The 19877-nt window shown below is 42.2% G+C and overlaps 1 protein-coding gene across 1 annotated transcript in view; it reads right to left on the bottom strand.

Moving 5' to 3' along the window:
* Positions 1-2907: 2907 nt before the first annotated feature.
* The window catches only part of LOC149525575 (protein CFDP2-like), a 33942-nt gene continuing 16972 nt past the window's right edge, over positions 2908-19877 (bottom strand). The window contains exons 2-3 of the mRNA XM_089777248.1: positions 3498-3555; positions 2908-2964 (exon numbers count right to left, since the gene is read on the bottom strand). Coding sequence (XP_089633374.1) covers positions 2908-2964; positions 3498-3555 — 115 coding nt within the window. The remainder of the gene's footprint in view (positions 2965-3497; positions 3556-19877) is intronic.

Raw genomic sequence — 19877 nt, 5'->3', positions numbered from 1 at the left:
CTGAGTTGATTACTTTAAAATATAAAAAAGCCTTATAAACAAGTAAGCAGGTTTTCTCTAGTAATATAACATAAGGTCACTGTACACATTGCAAAACATATTCTGATGTATGTCTTAGAGTGACTGTCATCACTATAAAGTTTTCTATCAGAGTATTCATGTCATTTCAAGTTCAATGTAATTGGATTCTCCTCCATTGGAAGAGAGGTACACTTTTTTAAATGTCACCCTTGAAATGGACAGTAGAATAGTCAGTTACTTGAATTGGTTTTTGCAAATTTTTATAATGTCAACACTTGGGTTTGACTTTTAAATTTGGAATGATCAGTTATATTCTGTTCATAGCCAGTACCAGGAATGCTGTAAAGAATTCCATTTTAACTTTTTAGGAAGCAACAAGTTCACTAAAACCTGTTTATAATACTCATTCTCCTGAATCAATGATTTTCTAGGCTCCCCCACCCTTATTATCAGACATTGGGGGGAGGGTGCTTTCCTATGGGCAGTGGATAGAGGCCACCAAGCTCATTTCACAGAAGTCACTGAATAGCCATTAGCTATTAGGAATCCTTGGTTATTAGTAACATATGACAGGGTTAAAGTCATAGTTAAAATGCTCCACAATCCTTTACTCATATTTTGAGCCATCTGGTACCCCTCCAAAACTTGAATGGGAAGTAAAACAGGGATCCACGATTAGTACTTTGATAACAACTTGTTAATTCTTTCTGACAACATCGTACCTTTTCTAAATTGTCATTAGACTTTTAGAAGTACTTATTTATGGGAGTTTCCTGTATTTTCTCCTCCGATTATGAACATTAAAAATGGGTGCTGGCTTTTATTAGTTACTTTTATTACTATACAACAGTTGATTTCTGCTGTACACATAGTTTAAACCTTCTCTTTGGAAAGGACTATTCTTTTTACTACACACTGATGGTCATATGAAGCTATGAATAGATATCTCTCTGAGCTGGCTCAGCTTCTAACAGATATCTAGAGGGACTCTTCTCCCCATAGCCCTTGCATATGTATTACTCACACATGCCATGCATAAAATCTATTCCAGAATGGAATCTATTAGTTTTATGGAATGACTAATCAAACAGTTGGTCCAATTTGTTATCTGATTATTCTAGTCATAAGATGAATCTTGTCTTACTCAGCTTTATCCTGGTGGATCAATCATGAGATGGAGGTTGAATACTTTCAATCCTCACTCTAAGGCAGGGTTGGGCAAGATGCAGTCCGGGGACCAGATCCGGCCCGTCTAACACTTTGATCCGGCCCACAGGCTGCATTGGGCCACTTTCTATTGATATCCTGCTGCCCGTGCACCAAATTTCCAGGTGGTGGCTCAGGCAGCAGGATCCTATATAAAAGGCTTATGGCTCCTCATTGCAGCACTACCCCAGCAGGGGCTGGAACTGTGAGCCCTTTAAATAGCCGCAACAACCCCAGGCAGCTGCCAGGCAATGTGGTAGCAGCAGGGCAGGGAGCCGCGAGCACTCTGCTGTGTTTTTAATTCAAAGCCTCTGGCCCCAGCCTCCCCCAACTCTGGGGGAGGAGGCTAATCCCCAGTCCCGCCCCTTCCACCCAAGGCCCCACCTCTTCCAGGGGTGGAGCTGGCCTATGACCATATACCAAAATTCATTAAGTGGCCCCTCTGTGAAAATTATTGCCCACTCCTTGTCCTGGACAATTCCTGGAGTCATGGAGATTGTTTTATCATGTCTAAGCAGACACAATAAATCAACCTGGATCAATTGCTACAGCATCAATCCACTGCGTTGTGAAGACAAGCCCTAAGATGATCAAGGAAAGGCTCTACATTGGAAGCCATCTCTTTCCATAAGTAGTTCAAACAACATTCTGAAACTGGATCCCCCCACTACTTCTAGCTTGTAGGATTATTGATGCCCATGAAAGGTAAATACAGATCACAATGGTACACCCAGTTTACTTTTTCAAGAGTTATTCCTCTCTCCATGAGGAATATGCCCTCTTGTGCAAGAGCTCTTGCATAAGAAGGCAGTGTAGACAGACAACAGGGATTTCTTTCACAAGAAACCCTTATGGCTAAAATGGCCATCAGAGCTTTCTTGCTCACGAGAGTGTCCAAGGCTTGTGCAAGGCTTTTTGGGCAAGAACTCTTGCGCAAAACAGTTCTTGCGCAAGAAACCTGCAATGTAGACGTAGCCACAGGGTTTGGTGAGAGCTTTGTGGAACACAGTGAAGCCAAAACTGGGACAAAGACACCTATACCCAAGATTTAGATGTCTATCTCTGTTTTTTCTGTTCCTAAGTATCTTTGATTTTTTTTCTAAATGGTCATTTTTCTTTTCTTTTGTGTGTGTGTGTATGTGAAAAAGAAATACAGTATCTGATTTAGAGTACTGTAATAAGAATGGTTTAGGTATCATACTGGTTTTTTTGAGACTTGTAACTGGAAAAGTATTTGAAAGAGTTAAATGGAAATCAGTGTGTTTTATCGTGCACAAAATTAACATCGGTGATGAAACAATTAACTAGAGGTGTGCTTTTTATGATTCCTCTTTAGCCTCTGCTGTGACTGACAAAGGTTCTTCTGTGCCACTCTAGATTAAACAGCATCTACTGATATGTCTTTTCACAGCAATTCAGTTCCCTAAAAAAGTTTGAGTGTATATAATGGTATATATTAGGAAGTGTGTACATAAGGGGTTAAAAGCTACAGGTTAACATTTAAGAAAACATTGTTTCAATGCAACTGTTTGTTGAAGTAGGTGCTAATAAGGTAACTGAGTTTGCTCAAAACAACATAAGATATTTTGGACACTTTTGTTACAATCAGAGCTCTTGTATGGCCTGCAAATATATTACTGAAAATTGAAAGAGGGAAAAAGAATAGACTAAACTGAGTTATTAGATAGGAATTTTATATTCCAAACGGTCAGCATCTCTTTTATATTTGGTTTCTACCTAAAATATACAGTAAGAGTTAATTGTAATTCCAAAAAAAAAAGAGTTTATTAAATTGTGTGCGCTCAGGGACTAGCTGAAAACCTGACACTGTCCCTTTTTGAACAAAAACCCCAAACAACTTTGACTGCATGAAACATTTTAATTACTTGTATCTATGAAAGATTAGTAGGGTTTTATTATTTGACTGAATTTTAATTATTTAGTTTTCCTAAAGATAAACAGAACTGTTTAATGGGAAAAGCTTTTTCAATTCAATTTTTAATCTTTTCACTGGAAAAAGAGAAACTTAAACAAGCAAATGCAGCACTTAATGGATTAGCTATTTGCTTTCTAATGAGCTTTAATGATATAAAATCATCATCATTCATTTATTACCCATGCTATCTACTTTTGTGCCATCAATTAAAATGTTTGCTTCTTTGGTTTTAAAATCAATGTTAGTAAATCAAAATTGTGTTTATTTAATATGAATTTGCACTTTCTAAGGGTGGTCAAACTATTCCCTGGTTTAACTACCCTTCAGATTTTACTTTTGGTACACATTCATTTTTCATTTTCTCATTCTCTGTAAGTGAATTCCATTCTGAACTGTTATGTGAAAGAACATCTATTAAAATGGAAATTGTTACCCTTTCTTAGTCTGTGCCACATACACAAGTAGCTAACGTGAATATACATCTCAGCCTCAGACATCTATTTTTGCGTGAACAGATCACAGTTTTCCTACATGAGTCTTTTAAAAGATTTGTATATAATTTTTAAAAACCATATTCACTTTTTGAATTTAAAATATCTGATTGAGGATTCAGGCTAGATCAAACAATCCTGTCTCTCAAATACAGTTTTTCTTTTGTGACTAGTTTCAAAGAAATCTCACGCAATTCCAGCTCAAAATAGCAGAAAGGGAAGATTCTCACCCTTATCATTCCTTGGTTCTTTGTGGCTGTTCCTGTATGGAATGAAATGTACAATATGGAAAGAAACTCTTATCTGATCAGTAGGCTGATATAAGGAAATAGCACTAGTGCCTTCGTCACGTGCTATAGTGCTCTGGATTTATTACATGGAGAAAATATTCTAGTAACTAATGTAGAAAAGGGATGATTCTGTACATGAAATCCATATTCCTTTGAAGGCCAGCATCTTTCAATATTTCTATTTACATATCAAATAGAAACATGGATTTTTTTTAACACTAAGCCCAATTCTGTGAAGTGGTTGATCTGTTTTTGGCACCTGTTTTCACAGTTTTCCGAAGCTGATCCAAATCTCTACCTCCCTTGGACTCTTAAGTTGAGCCCCCTGCCCTCTTGGCTTTGGCTGTCTGCCACATGCTTGGGTGGCTGCAAAGAGGACAGAATATTGCGGGGATGGGGGAGAGAGAGACACACGTGTAAATGTTCATGCACATCTTTATTATTCAAGCCTGACAAACAAACAGACTTCAACTGGAGCTGTTAGTCCCTACAACATTTCTAGAAACCTGTGGTCCTGTCATAGGCAACTCCCTCCATCTGTTCAGAATCTCTGTGCGTGGTCCCTCCTATCTTAACATCTTACCTACCTCACGTCTTCTAGCTTCCACAAGTCTGGGTGAAGTGAGAACAAGGAAAGGAGATGTAGTTTACTTTCTGATGTCTTCAGAACATGAAACAACTTAGCAGTTAAAGACTGTGGGTTTTATTGTAATGGTATGCTATACAAAGCATGTGAGATCTTTTATAGGGGAGAAGGCAGTTCGCTGCATTTATTGAGAATACAACAGTTAGCATATGCTTTTCAGACACACACAGAGAGAGAGAGAGAGAGAGAGAGAGAGAGAGAGAGAGTGTCCTGCCAGTCCAGAGTCTGAATCAATCTAGTGGCCAGCCAGAGTGATTGCAGAGGGGAGCCTATTGGTCGCGATCTGACATGTTGAAAGTCCCCCCCCCCACTCTCACTTACTTCAGGAGATACTCAGCACGTAACAGGATTAGGGACTTTTAATGGTGAACTGTTAGCTCAGTGATTAAAGATGTAGATTGCTATTCTGAAAAGTCCATTAATCCTCATGGGATGGGGTTTACAGGGATGTCAGAATTCTGTAGGAAAACACTATTTTGAGATACCGGAAGTATCCTAACATAGCGCCACTGTCTAGACGCACCCTTAGTATCCATTATGTCCACACATAATAGAATCATCCTATCCCAAGTCAAATGATTGAGGATTTTTTCCTATACTTTTCAAATCCATTCCAAGATAAAACTTCCTTTTTGTCATATGTAATTTTTTTTAATGGTCAGGAAAATTGTAAAAAATACAACCAACCCAAAAGAAACAAACTGTCACCCAAACCAAACAAATTGTGCAACAGTGGCCAAAGCTCTTAAATGTATTTAGGTACCTGATTCCCACTGAAATCAATACAAATTAGGTGCCTAAATACTTTTTATTTTAAACCCTTTTATACAACTTATTTACAAAGAAATTAATGAAAATGCCTTTGAGATTCGTCTTTTTTAGTCTTAAATAGCCTTGTGTTTCATTGAAAGCATATCATAGAAGGCAAAACACAGGCTTACATATTGCTTTGCAGAGTATCATCTGAGTTGCATCCTGTTTAATAATACAGGTTCACACTCTCTAGTCTCGCACCTTTGAGACCTGACTGGGGCTGAACCAGAGAATTTGCCAGACCACAGGAGGTCAATATTGTCTAGCAACACTTCCACTGCTTCCTGAACTCTTAGGCTGTCCCTAAATTACATCCCTCTTTCGACAGAGGGATATTAATTAGGCACTTTGAAATTGCAAATGAAGCTTCATTTGCATAATCATGTAATGGCGCTCTTTCAAACAAGTGCCATATCGAAAGTAAAACCGCGGTCTAGATGCGGTTCTTTCGAAAAGAGAAGGCTTTTTCAAAAGATCCTATAAACCTCAAGGTCTAGACCACGGTTTTACTTTCGAAATGGCGCTTGTTCAAAAGAGCACCATTACATGATTATGCAAATGAAGCACGGGGAATTCAAATCCTGGCTTCATTTGCAATTTTGAAGTGCCTAATTTATATCTTTGTCGAAAGAGGGATGTAATCTAGAGACAGCCTTAAAAGACATTTAGGGGTAAATTAGAGCTAAACAACAGCAGAGAGCCAGGAATGGTGGCTGTAAACAAACTTTATGGGACCAAGGGAAACTTGTCCACACCCTTCATAAGTGGTCATCTGGCTCACTAAAATTAGGCCAGACCATGGATGTTGCCAGACCAGAGAAGTTCAACCTGTACACACATTCAGATAGGACTGATTCCGTGGGGTAAAAAATGTACAAAGCTTTATTCTAGCATATGCTCTGGTTGTTTAAGCCATTTTTAAAACACAGCTGTTTGACTGCTCTGTGACTGAAGATACTCTAAAGCCTGATATAATCACATTCACTTAACTATCATGACCTGTTTTGTTAATTGTTTTGAAAAAACATTCCCCCACACCCTCAATTCAAGTCTACACTTTTGCTAACTAGTGCATTGCTATTTCCTGGCAGGCGCCATCTACCAGCATAGACATGTGGATATTACTATCGTATACTTGATATGACAGATTTGACCGATGTGGTCCATTTATTCCCCTCCAGCACATTATCTCCCAGACGTAGAATGAATTATTACCTTTGCTCTAGTCAGTGTAGTAATGTACTATGCTGCATTATGAGTCTAATACTTTCAGTCTGTTTTCCACAACATGTTCCTTCATGGAATCTTCCAGTCTCTAATTGTATTTACATTTCAAATGAGTCTCTTTTTTTTTTATGTGAATAACCTTACAGCTGTATAGAGATTTTTATCTAAGTGGTTCCCAATCTTTATTGTACTTTACAATCTAAGAATGAAATTCATTTCTATGCACATACAAGAAATGGTGCTCATGCACCATTCAAGTCTAAACATCGGCTTAGGTGGGACATCCGGGGTCCAGGGCCTCATGTTCAGTCTCTGGGTGCATTTAATTCTGATTGCACAAACCACAGGTCAAAATTTGTATCAGGGGTTGGCAAGTGTGTGCCAAGGAAAATCAGCACACTAGGCGGGAGCTCAGCTCTGACCCTCACCCACAGCAGCTGGGAGTCTGTACCACTGTTCCTTTAACGTGTGCACCTACTCGGCGACACACAAAAAATCTCCGCCCGCTCACCTCCGCAGCAGCCCTCGCTTCCCTCTTGCTCCTGAAAGGTGAGTGTCATGGCTGCTCCTGCTGATGGGGACAGAGACAATCTGGGGCTGCTGCATTGGTGAGTGTGTGTGTATGTGTGGGGGGAGGGTTGAGGACCAGAGGAGAGGGCTGTTGAAGCTGCGGGTGGCTTCGGGCCTGGAGGAGGGGGTTGAAGCCATAGGCGGTCTGGGGACCGGAGCGGGGGAGGATGTTGAAGCCATAGGCAGCCTAGGAACCAGAGGTGGGGGTGTTGTAGCCACGGGAGGCCAGGGCCACGTTGGTGGGCCTGCTGCTGGGTGTGATGCCACATTGTGGGGCAAACGGCATTTCCAGTCTAGACACGTGGCAGCCAGGCGGGTTGCTGCTGTGGCATGTTGAAGCCATGAGTGAGTGGGTTGGGGACGGGTGTAGGTAGATGGAATGTAAGTATCCAGACTGAAACTGAGTTACACATTAGGGCAAGCAATTGACAGTTCAACTTTTACTAGCAGTGGCAGAGGGCTTTTAATGACCATCCACCAGAATGTTAGTTTTACAACTAATCTGAAAGCCAATACATCTAAACACCTATTGTCTCCTAAAATCATTCTGACTATTGCTTTTTTCAGTGGCGGATATAGGGCAGGGCGAGCGGGGCGGCTGCCCCGGGCCCCGTACTTCAATAGGCCCCGCACCAGGGGCAGACTGGCCTGGCAGGATACCAGGAATTTCCCAGTAGGCCAAGGAAAGGGATTATGACACAGCCCTGCACTTTAAATTCCCCGGCGCTGGCCAGTACAGGCTATGTGGGACCAAGGGAATGCGTGTGTGGCGTGCTGAAACGCCGTGCAACAGCTGAGAGGGGAGACACCCGGGTGTGGCATGACGTCACGGCCTGGGACTTTAAAACCGCCCAGCCCAGCACTGCTCAGTTCGGCACATGGTCTGGAGCCTGGGCCGGGGTCACGGCCGCCCTGAAAACTGAAAGGCAGAAGGTGGATGGCAGAGGAAGGGGCTTGTGCTGAGGGGAGCGAGGCAGGTCAGGAGAAGAAAGGGGAAGGCACCAAGGGACATCATGGAGGAGAGACAAATGCCAGGGGGCCAAGTGGAGACAATGAGGAAAAGGGAAGCAGGGGAGGTGTCAGTGGGAGGGGGGACAGGGTGATGCTGGGAGAGGCGAGGGTTGGGGCTAAAGGAGCATTGGGGGCTAAAGGAGGGAGGAAGAGGTGCTGGGAGAAGGCTTGAAAGGAAGGGTGGGCATGAGGAAGGTGGGGATGGAGCAAGGCATGTGTGAGGTCATGAGGGGAACAGGGGCAGAGGGTGATGAGGGGGTGGGCATCAGGGAAAAAGAGGGCAAAGGGCACAGGGGCAGTGAGGGAAGGGGGAGGCACCAGGAGGGTGCAGGGGTAAGGGAAGGTGCAGGTGCCAGGGGATTCTGGGGGTAAAGCAGAAGGGCAGACACCTGCAGGGGAGGGACCAGCACCAGAGGAGAGAGGCAGGACAGGTGTGTAGAGGGAGGTGTTAGGAGAGGGGATGAGGAGGGGTAGCTCACATGATCAGAGGAGTGGGCACGGGGGGGGGGTCGCCTTTTTTCTATTTTTTCTCCAAAAGGGGGGCCCATGAAATTGTGCTGCCCTGGGCCCCGCAAAACTCTCATCCGCCCCTGGCTTTTTTAATGAGTCAGACTGACACCTTCTGAATCATCATCACTACTTCCTGCAGCATCTGGGTTTTCACATCCAAGGACTGCTGCTGCTCAGTCCTGCTTAGGTTGTGATGTCTGATTAGATCACAGCTTGATGCCTACTATTATAATTGTTGCCAACTTAATTTTGCCTTCCTATTAAACACTCTCCTCCTTTCCCACTATTCCCTTCCCTACCATACATTTGTTATCTTTCCAATTAGAAAAAATCATCCAAAAGCATTCAGCAGTGAGAAAAGGGCTACTAAGTCATCATTGTTACTTACCCATTCAGGTTTTTCTGTGTGAAGGAGACAGCAGAGGTTTGGTTAACATATGGCTGTCCTTAAGTTAATATACTTATGAATCATTTCATTTTGTTGATATTGTAAGGCAGATTGGAAGAATTGCTCTTATTATTTCTATTACACATTTTCACAAAACTATAAATCCTAATTATTGTGGAGGCTTTGTTAGAAAGAGATGTACAGCGTTGATATAAATCACATCACTACGTATTCAGCTAGGAAATCAATATGCATACTTTATTTTGTAAAGAGAAATGGCAACAGTTTGGGAAGGATGGAGCTCATGAGGGCCTTTAACGTCTATCTAGCCATCACTTGTTTCCATATTTCTTCTATGTGCTTAATTCTTTTTTCTAATGATGTTTACAATGGCAATTTCTTTTACTGACTCCTTCCTCTGTGTTGGAAGCACTAGCAAAACTACAGGGGAGAAACTGGTCAAAGCCACAACATAGAATTCTAAGAAGCTGCATAGCTACATTCAAAGCCCCTAGTACTGTGGTCTCCTGCAGCAGAGCCATGTTACATTATGCATTGGTGCTAGCTGATTACAAAATCATTTTATAATCTTCAGTTATGTTGAATTAATTCTAAAAGCATACTACTTTAACCATGGTGTTATTCATCTGAATTGTAACACCCAAATATTTTTTCCTGTTGGGGTTTAGGAGATCTTTAGAAGGTGATTCTGTTTGGTCTGATTGGAGTGACAAGGTGGGAATACAGCAACAAGAGGAATTATAAACTGCAGCTCCCAGAATGCACAGGAGCTGAGCTCTCTAAAGATTTGTAGTTCTACAAGGCAGTGACCTTTCCCTTTTCTGCATTTGCTCACCTGCACAAAAGCAAAGGTCCACTCTTGCAGGGTTTATATTGCCACAAGGTGGGCTCCCTTGTCAGCTGCATATATCCAAAACTTACTTAGGAAATGAGTAGCAAGAGATGGTACATAGCATGCAGTGTGACTAATCTCCACAAGAGTAAATCCACTCCTATATAATTTAGGAATCCTTGAGAGCAACCACCTCCTATCTGCTCCCCTTTGCCCATTTTGCCTCTTAAACAGGTTACTCTTGTCTTTCCTGTTTTCCTAAGGGTATACCTACACTACAAGAGTATTTTGAAATAAATTATTTTGGAATAATAACTCCCAAAATAACTATTTTGAAATGGTATGTTCACACTACGGGGAGGCCTAGAAATTGGTCTGAGGCAGACTCCCCTAATGTGGACACGCTACCTCAATTTGGAGCTCCAGGAAGCACTGGGGAGTAATTACTTTGAATGGCCCAGGGGAGAAGCTATTTCAAAACTGCAGCAGTGGAGTGTCCACACAAACACGGTTTCAAAATAGCAATTTTGAAATACGCATTATTCCTCATAAAATGAGTGTTTATTATCTGAAAATAAGAAGCCTGTTATTTCAAAATAATTTTGAAATAATGGGCTTGCTGTATGGATGCCCACTTTGTTATTTCAAAATACCACTGTAGAGTAGACATGCCCTTAGTGAGCTGAATCTCTTGTTGTTTTCCACTCTATTCTTGAAAGGGCAGATACAGGTGAAGCAAACTTATTGAAGCGATCAGGTGAAGAGAACCCACTGAATTCTCTTGTTCATGGAAGACACCGCTTCACATGCAGAGGAATGGAAGATTGCTGGAAAATTGACTTTTGTGCATTTATGTGGCATCTCATAGAGTTCAACTAAATAACCATTTCCACAGCCACATATTCACATTGTGTCTTGGCTAAATGTCACCTATCTGCTACTTTTATGTTTGTTGCATCCAATCCCCTATTCTCTTTCTCTATGTCACCCAGAACACAAACTGGGGAAGGGGGGCAGGATGCTATTACTTTTCTGCACATAAAATTACACCCAAGTGAAACAGCACTCACAGTACATTGTGCAAGTCCTGAAATTAGTATTACATGTACTAGGCTGGGTTCCAATGGCCTTTGTAGATTCAGCTTCTCCTCACTGGGGAATCATATATGCCCATGGGTTCTTATGAGTTCCTCCCACTTGGCTCCTGCTAAGTGAGACTCCGATATTCATTGGTTGACTTCTTGAATGATAAAAAAAAGGGGTAGGGTCTCCTGAGAACTACCTACTCATGACATCTAAATAAGACTTCATACTCAACAGATTGCAATCCTCCCTACATTCTGTTAATATGAATGAAATTGTTAATAATGCTGATATTTACATTTTCATCATTTGACATTTGAGTTAATACCTAGCTAAGATGAATAAGGATAGTTCTCATCTCTAAGCGTGATTGTGAAGACATCACTCTATTGCCTATACTCAAGTTTGCATTTTGAAACTTTTCTTTGGAAATTGAAGTAGTAGAGACCTCTTTTAAAATGTATTACTATGGAAGGAAAGAGTTGATTCTAAAATACAAGATGGCATGCAGGGTAAGGTGATGGTAACTATACCCTCACACACACACTCATCCCATCATCTCCCATATATTTTGATTGTAAGTTCTTTGAGCGAGATCTTATCTTTAATCTTGTTTGGCACAACAGATCTTAATGAATAATAATTGTAATAGTCCATAATAAATGTCCTCTCTGTAAGGAATGTGTCAAAAATTCCTTAGTTAAGAACGCCATACTGGATCAGACCAAAGGTCCATCTAGCCCAGTATCCTGTCTGCCAACAGTGGCCATTACCATATGCCCCAGAGGGAAGGATAACATCAGGTAATCCTCATGTGATCCCTCTCCTGTCACCCACCTCCAGAGAAACAGAGGCTAGGGATACCATTCCTACCCATCCTGGCTAATAGCCATTGATGGACCTAACCTCCATGAATCCCTCTAGCTCTTTTTTGAACCCTGTTAAAGTTCTAGCCTTCACCACATCCTCTAGCGAGGAGTTCCACAGGTTGTGTGCTAAGTGAAGAAAAACTTTCTTTTGTTTGTTTTAAGTCTGCTGCCTATTAATTTCACTTGGTGACCCTTAGTTCTTTTATTGTGGCAATAAGTAAATAACTTCCTTATTCACTTTTTCCATACCAGACATGATTTTATAGACCTCTATCATATCACCCCTTAGTCTCCTCTTTTCTAAGCTGAAAAGTCCAAGTCTTTTTAATCCCTTTTCATATGGAACCCGTTCCAAACCCCTAATTATTTTTGTTGTCCTTTTCTGAAACTTTTCAAATGCCAATATATCTCTTTTGAAATTAGGCAACCACATCTGTATGCAGTATTCAAGATGTGGGCGTGCCATGGTTTTATATAGAAGCCATACAATATTTTCTGTCCTGTTCTCCATCCCTTTTTGAATGGCTTCTAACATTCTATTTGCTTTTTTAACTGCCGCTGCACACTGAGTGGATATTTTCAGAGAACTATCCACAATGACTCCAAGATCTTTCTCTTGAGTAGTTCTAGCCAAATTATTCCCCATCATATTGTATGTATAGTTGGGATTATTTTTCCCATGTGCATTACTTTACAATTATCAGCATTAAATTTAATTTGCCATTTTGTTGCCCAATCACTTAGTTTGGTGAGATCTTTTTAAAGCTTTTCACAGTCTGTTTTGGTCTTAACTATCTTGAGCAGTTTGGTATCATCTGCAAATTTTGCCACCTCACTGTTTTTCCCTTTCTCTAGATCAGTGTTTCTCAACCAGTGGTACAAGTACCCTTCGGGGCACTTGAGAGAAGTCTGGGGGATACGTCAACACAACTGAAATTTGGAAAAAAATGAATTTGTTTTAAAATTTGTTTTAAGTTTTACAGCGCTTTATTATTTTTGTACTTTTTACACCCAAAAATTTCATTGATGCCCAGCTATGATTAAGTTGTTTAAACAAATGTGTTTCAATGGTAGAAAAAATTGTGTCTGAAAACTGTTGGTATTGTGGGTACTGATACATTTTTTTTAAAAAAAAGGGGTACTTTATAAAAAAAATGTTGAGAAACACTGCCCTAGATCATTTATAAATAAGTTGAATAGGATGGGTTATACTAGCAGGGGTTTATTGATTAAGGAATTAACACTCCACTATATGCAAACTAAAGAGGACAGAGCTCCCATTAAAGATTTAAACTAAAGGGGAACCAGCTAGCTCGCACGCACGCGCACGCACACCCCCCCTTCATTCATTCATTCACATTCTTTCCCGCCCTCAGGCACTCACACACTTACACAAACATATGGGTTGCAGAAGGAGCCAAGACATGTAGAATCTGGAGAGTCTGTCTGCTGTTCATGGCTGGAGAGCTGGTCAGAAAAGAAGGAGGAACTTCTCAGAAAAGAGAGCTTCTGCCACCTGCCACTCTCTTTTTATTGCCTCGGTACAACCTCTGAGACTCATCCACATTCCTCACCAGGGAGCATGCCCAGACTTCCCTTGATCCAGCAGAGCAGCAGTCTCCTTAATTGCTCTGATGACTCATCACGGGCTTCACCTGCTTAGCCTTGCAGTTTCTAATCCCAAACACACAATAGTTTCCACTCACACACACACATTCATATCTCCGGGAGAATGCAATTTAGAGCAAGTTACAAGCAAAGTGGCTGAAAGTTACAAAGATTACAAAGTTGGAAGGCTCAACAATTACCATGCTTACAGTAGGTTTCTGAATTTATAAAGCAAAGTTGCTGAGAGTTACAAAGTTGAAAGGTTTTATAAAGTTTACAGAATTGTAAGGTTTCAGATTAGGAGTTGCAGAGTTTGAAAAGCAATGCAAAGCTGCAGAGAATCATTTACAAATCATCAGTAATGATGTGATATAGAAGACAACTGCCTTCCACAGAAATGCAGTTAGCAGGAAGTTTTTTTGACAGTCTCCAAGTCATGTGCTGGTATGACCCCACAGTCTAGCATATTTCCAAAAACTCCAGGTGTAAAATCAAGCAATAGCTCGGGCTGAGGCTTTAAGCAACAATTCCTACCCTTTCTTTCCTGTCTTTTAACTAGTTATCAGTCCATGAAAGGACGTTCCCTCTTATCCTGTGACAACTTACTTGACTTAAGAACCTTTGGTGAGGGACCTTGTCAAAGGCTTTTTGGAAAACTAAGTACACTATATCTACTGGATCCCCCTTGTCTGCATGTTTGTTGACCCCCTCAAAGAACTCTAGCAGATCAGTAAGGCAAGATTTTCCTTGACAGAAACCTTGTTGACTTTTCCCCAACAAATTATATTCATCCATGTGTCTGAATTTTATTCTTCACTATAGTTTCAACTAATTTGCCCAGTAGTGAAGTTAAACTTACTGGTCTGTAATTGCTAGGATCACCTGTAGAGCCATTTTAAAATATTGACATCAGATTAACTATCTTCCAATCATTAGATACGGAAGCCATTTCAAAGGATAGGTTACAAACCACAGTTAATAGTTCCGCAATTTCCCATTTGAGTTCTTTCAGAACTCATAGTGAATGCCAACTGGTACCGGTGACTTGTTACTGTTAAGTTGATCAATTTGTTCCAAAATTTCCTCTAATGATACCTCAATTTGGGACAATTCCTCAGATTAGTCACCTACAAAGAATGGCTGGGTTTTGGGAATCTCCTGAAGCAAAGACTGAAGCAAAGAATTCATTTAGCTTCTCCACTATGACTTTATCATCTTTGAGTGCTCCTTTAGCATCTCAATTGTCCAAGGGTCCCACTGGTTGTTTTGCCAGCTTCCTGCTTCTGATATACTTAAATACATTTTACTATTGCTTTTTTAGTTTTTGGCTAGCTGTCCTTCAAACTCCTTTTTGGCTTTTCTTATTATGTCTTTACACTTAATTTGACAAAGTTTATGGTCCTTTCTATTTTCCTCACTAGGATTTGACTTCCACTTTAAGTGATACCCTTTTATCTCTCACTGCTTTTTTTACCTGATTAAGCCATAGTGCCACTCTCTTGGTTCTCTTATTGTGTTTTTTAATTTACATTTAAGTTGGGCCTCTATTATGGTGTCTTTGAAAAGTTTCCATGCAGCTTGCAGAGATTTTACTTTTGTCTCTGTACCTGTTAATTTCTGTTTAACTAACTTCCTCATTTTTATGCAGTTCCCCTTTCTGAAATTAAATGCCACAGTGTTGGGCTGCTGAGGTGTTTTTCCCACCACAGAGATGTTAAATTGTATTATATTAGGGTCACTATTTCCAAGCAGTCCAGTTATATTTACCTGCGCTCCACTTAGGACTAAATCAAGAATAGCCTTTCCTCTTGTAGGTTCCAGAACCAACTGCTCCAAGAAGCAGTGATTTAAGATATCAAGAAATTTTATCTCTGCATTCTGTCCTGAGGTGACGTACTCAGTCAATATGGGGATATTTGAAATCCTCCACTATTATCAAGTTTTTTTAATTGGATAGCCTCTCTAATCTCTCTTAGTGTTTCATGGTCACTGTCACTGTCCTGATCAGGTAGTCAATAATATATCCCTACTGCTATATTATTGGAGCATGGAATTACTACTCATAGATATTCTATGGAATATTTTGGCTCATTGAAGATTTTTACTTCATTTGATTCTACATTTTCTTTCACGTATAGTGCCACTCCTCCACCAGCATGACCAATTCTGACCTTCCAATATATTTTGTACCGTGGTATGACTGTGTCCCATTGATTGTCCTCATTCCACCAAGTTTCCGTGATGTCTATTATATCAATATCCTCCTTTAAAACTACACAGTCTAGTTAATCTATTTTACTATTTAGACTTGTAACATTTGCATATAAGCACTTTAATAATTTATTACTATTATCTGTCTGCCATTTCTTGATGTGTTAGACTATTTTTCTTTTGATTGTGTCTCACAATCTGATGCAAGTGCTTATACCCATACTTGCATCCTCTCCTCCTGACTAGAACATAGAGCATCTCTATTAGAACCTCCCTGTAAAGGGTCTCCAGTCAACAGGTGGGGCACTGCTGACTCTCTAGGGTGCCCACAAGTCTGTGTGGCATGCCTCAGCCTCATTGTTGGCTAAGTGACAGCCCCCTATGACCACAGTTTGAGGTGCAGCCTTGTCTAGGGCGACAAGCAATGGGGGAAAACAAGTAGTTTAAGGCTATGGCCTGGTTCCAGCCAGGCAAGGGTCAGGTCTCTTCACTCCAGGAGAGCCGACAAGCGCAGGGGTTTTTCCCCCACAGAGGGAACCTGTCACACAATGGGAGTGGTGGCAGGAGGGGACGCAGGCCCACACACTTCACTGCACCTTGGCCCAGGGCCGTAATAGTGGCGGCCTAGCAGCCATTAGGTTGGCAGGGATCTGGGCCATTACATGCCAATGAGGTCGAGGGTCAGCAAGGGTCCAGGCCGCAATAAGCTGCCCACCCGACCTCCATGTCCTCAACTCTTCCAACACTGGCTATCGCTGAGCTACTTTCCAATCCCCCTTGTGGGCCTACAAGACTCTGGCACTGCTCTGGGGGGGGGGTCCTTGGGCGATGGAGGTGTTGACAGGGTGTCCACAGGCTCCAGCTCAGGCAGGGGTCCCAGTGGGCTGGCCCAGTCCTTGGTGCCCAACAAGGGTCCTGGAGGGGTCAGTGTGGGTTCAGGCAGCAGCTAGTGTCTCAGCAGTCCAGGCCATGGCTCCAGAATTAGCAGTGGTCCCGGTGACCCAACCCAGTCCTCTGGCCTGGGGCAGCGCTGCTGAGTCCTTCACTGTGGGAGCCGGGACCAGGCATCTGCTTGGGTTGGCTGCCCAGCTCTGACTGAGGTCATGACTCTTATAGTCTTAGACCCACCCTCTGGCTTCCTGTGGGTGGGGCTAGGTGCATCTGGGCCCGCCTACCAAGGGGTCTTAGAGGGCGCTTCCTCTTCCAGATCAGCGGGTGGCCATGTTGCTGTCCTAGGCTCATTACACTCCTCTAATAGATGTCTCTGTCCATTCCATGTGTTCCCCCACACCTGTTGGCTTTCCTTCAGCCCTTAGTTTAAAAATTGCTCTACAACCTTTTTAATGTTAAGTGCCAGCAGTCTAGTTCCATTTTGGTTTAGGTGGAGCCCATCCTTCCTGTATATGCTCCCCCAATCCCAAAAGTTTCCCCAGTTCCTAATAAATCTAAACCCCTCCTCACTATCATCTCATCCTTGCATTGAGACTCTGAAGCTCTGCCTACCTACATGGCTCAGTGCATGGAACCAGAAGCATTTCAGAGAATGCTAGCTACCATAGAAGTCCTGAATTTCAATCGCTTTGGCCTCCAGTACATCTCTCCTACACTTTCCTATGTCATTGGTACCTACATGTACCACGACCACTGGCTCCTCCCCAGCACTACACATAAGACTATCTAGATGTCTCAAGAGATCCGCAACCTTTGCAACAGGCAGGCAAGTCACCACACGGTTCTCCTGGTCATCACAAACCCAGCTATCTATGTTTCTAATGATCGAATTCTCCATTACTAATACATGCCTCGTGCTGGGGTACTGAGAGTGGTGGATTGAGGAAGCCCTCCATGGAGTGATCTCGAGGAGTTGCGCCAAATAATATGTAATAAGGCGCCATGGAATAACAGTACCTAGGAGAAGGGAAACTCTGATTCCAAACCAGGGCAGACTGAGCTCACTAAGCCTTTTTAGGTGCATCAGTCTAAGAGAAGGCAACTCTGGTTTCAAACCTGTGCTCTCTCCCTCCAGTGTACATGTAGCAGTTCTTGTGCCTGTGCATGATGGTCAGTGTGAGTAGAGAGAGGGGGGTTGGAACTCACAAGCGAGCCTCACTTAAATCCATTCATATGTGAAGGTATCTCTCTTGACGCTAAAGATGGTACAGTCCTTAAGGCTGTTGACAAGTTCTACTACCTGAGAAGTGTACTGTCTTCTAGCATAGACATAGATCATGACGTATCTGCTCAATTGGCCAAAGCCAGTGCTGCCTTTGGAAAATTGACCAAACGCCTATGGAATGACCATGGTATGAAACTCCATACCAAGGCAGCAGTTTATCAGGCAGTTGTCCTGAATATCCTGCTGTATGGCTCAGAGTCATGGACAATATATCATCACCATGTTTTGAAGCTTGATCAGTTCCATATGCGTTGCCCACATGAATTGGTGGGACAAAATTCCTAACATGGAGGTTCTTAAGCTATGTTGTGTCATGGGCATGGAAGCAATGCTTATGAACAAACAGTTTTGCTGGATTGGTCATGTTATGAAGATGGATGATACATGGATACCAAAGATGGTCTTCTATGGCCAGCTTGTTCATGGAAAGCGCTTTATCGGTGGTCAGTATGAGCACTATAAAGACATCTTAAAGGCCAACATGAAGTCATGCCGCATATCTCCCACTGATCTGGAAATTCTAGTTCAGCACAGACTGTCCTGGCAGCAAACCACTGAACAGGCTCTTAATTGCTTTGAGAGTCACCGTATCCAGGCATTACAGGAAAAGTGTAGGATCCGAATACTACCTCTGGCAGTTGGCAGTTTTCTATGTGACATATGTGATTGGCTCTGCCAATCAAGGATTGGTTTAGTTGCTCATCAACAGCGTCATAGAAGATGAGATCTGTCAATCAATGGCTCAGTCCCCACTAACACCTGCCTTTTCCTACAACTGGAGTTCCCTCTCCAGGAGATGTATCCTCAGTGCAAGAGGATACTATAACATCCTCTGGAAGGAGGGTCCTAACTATGGGATCATTTCCCTCTGCTCCAGTTGAATATTCTCCTTCCCTGAGCCTTTCATCCTCCTTAATAGCACAGGGGCTGTCTGACTGGAGGTGGAACAGTTCTACGGTGTCCTGGAAAGCCTCATCTATGTACCTCTCAGCCTCCCTTACCTCCTCCAGTTCAGCCACCCTGGCCTCCAAAGCCCTTACACTGTCTCTGAGGGCCAGGAGCTCCTTGCACCGAATGCACACATACGCCTCCTGCCCACAAGGCAGGTAATCATATCTGCTACATTGAGTGCAATAAACAGGATAGCCCCCACTCTGCTACGGGGCTTCTGTTTGCATTCTCTCCTACAGTTACTTAGGTTATTGATAGAGTTTTTATTTAAATCAGGAAGTTTTGTTTTGAGTTAAGTGAAAATGTTTTAAAGAATGGCAAGTGTACCTCACCCCCTCAAACTCCCATTCAAAAATCCGTCTCGAAACTCTGTTAGCTGCCCCTGTTTGCAAAGCTCCCCGGTCACTTACTCACGGGATTTATAAAGCCCTGGCCTTCCTGATAGGCCCACCCCCCGGCTAAGTCTCAGCCAATGAACAGAGGGTTCTAGATTTCAAATCTTCGTTTAAAAGCTCACCGTTTCCAATTGCTGGCCACAGCACATGGTCCTTCAAACAAACGGCTCAGCAGTTGTACCTCCAGACAGACAGACAAACACAAGCTCAGCACAGTTTCTTTCAGGCAACTAGCAAGTAACCCCCAAACACAAGAGGCATGTAAATTAGACATAAATCAATTCTGTAAACCTCCTTTCATGAGGCATAAGGGAGCAGTCAGCAACGACTTTCCCTGTCGACCAATCCGTGTCTTCACTGCTGCGTTGTGCCGACAATCAGCTGAGCTGGCACAACGCGGTGGCCGTTTTTATTTTAATGAAGTGGGGGATATTTAAATCCCTGCTTTATTGACTATGTCAGTATGTCTAATTTACATGCCTCTGTCGGCAGAGGTGTATAATCTAGACATACCCTAAATGTCTCTCTTATAAAGGGCAAAGTTCCTTCTAATTTTAAATAGTAGATGGTGGTTAGTTATTATTGATCTTGTTGGTTACCACTCATCTCAAATTTCCTTTCC

This window comes from Pelodiscus sinensis, chromosome 1 (genome assembly GCF_052426305.1).
Source record: "Pelodiscus sinensis isolate ZL-2025 chromosome 1, ASM5242630v1, whole genome shotgun sequence".
In the NCBI taxonomy this organism is placed as follows: domain Eukaryota; kingdom Metazoa; phylum Chordata; order Testudines; family Trionychidae; genus Pelodiscus; species Pelodiscus sinensis.
The sequence above is the reverse complement of the archived record's forward strand: the minus strand, read 5'-3'. Positions and strand labels throughout refer to the sequence as shown.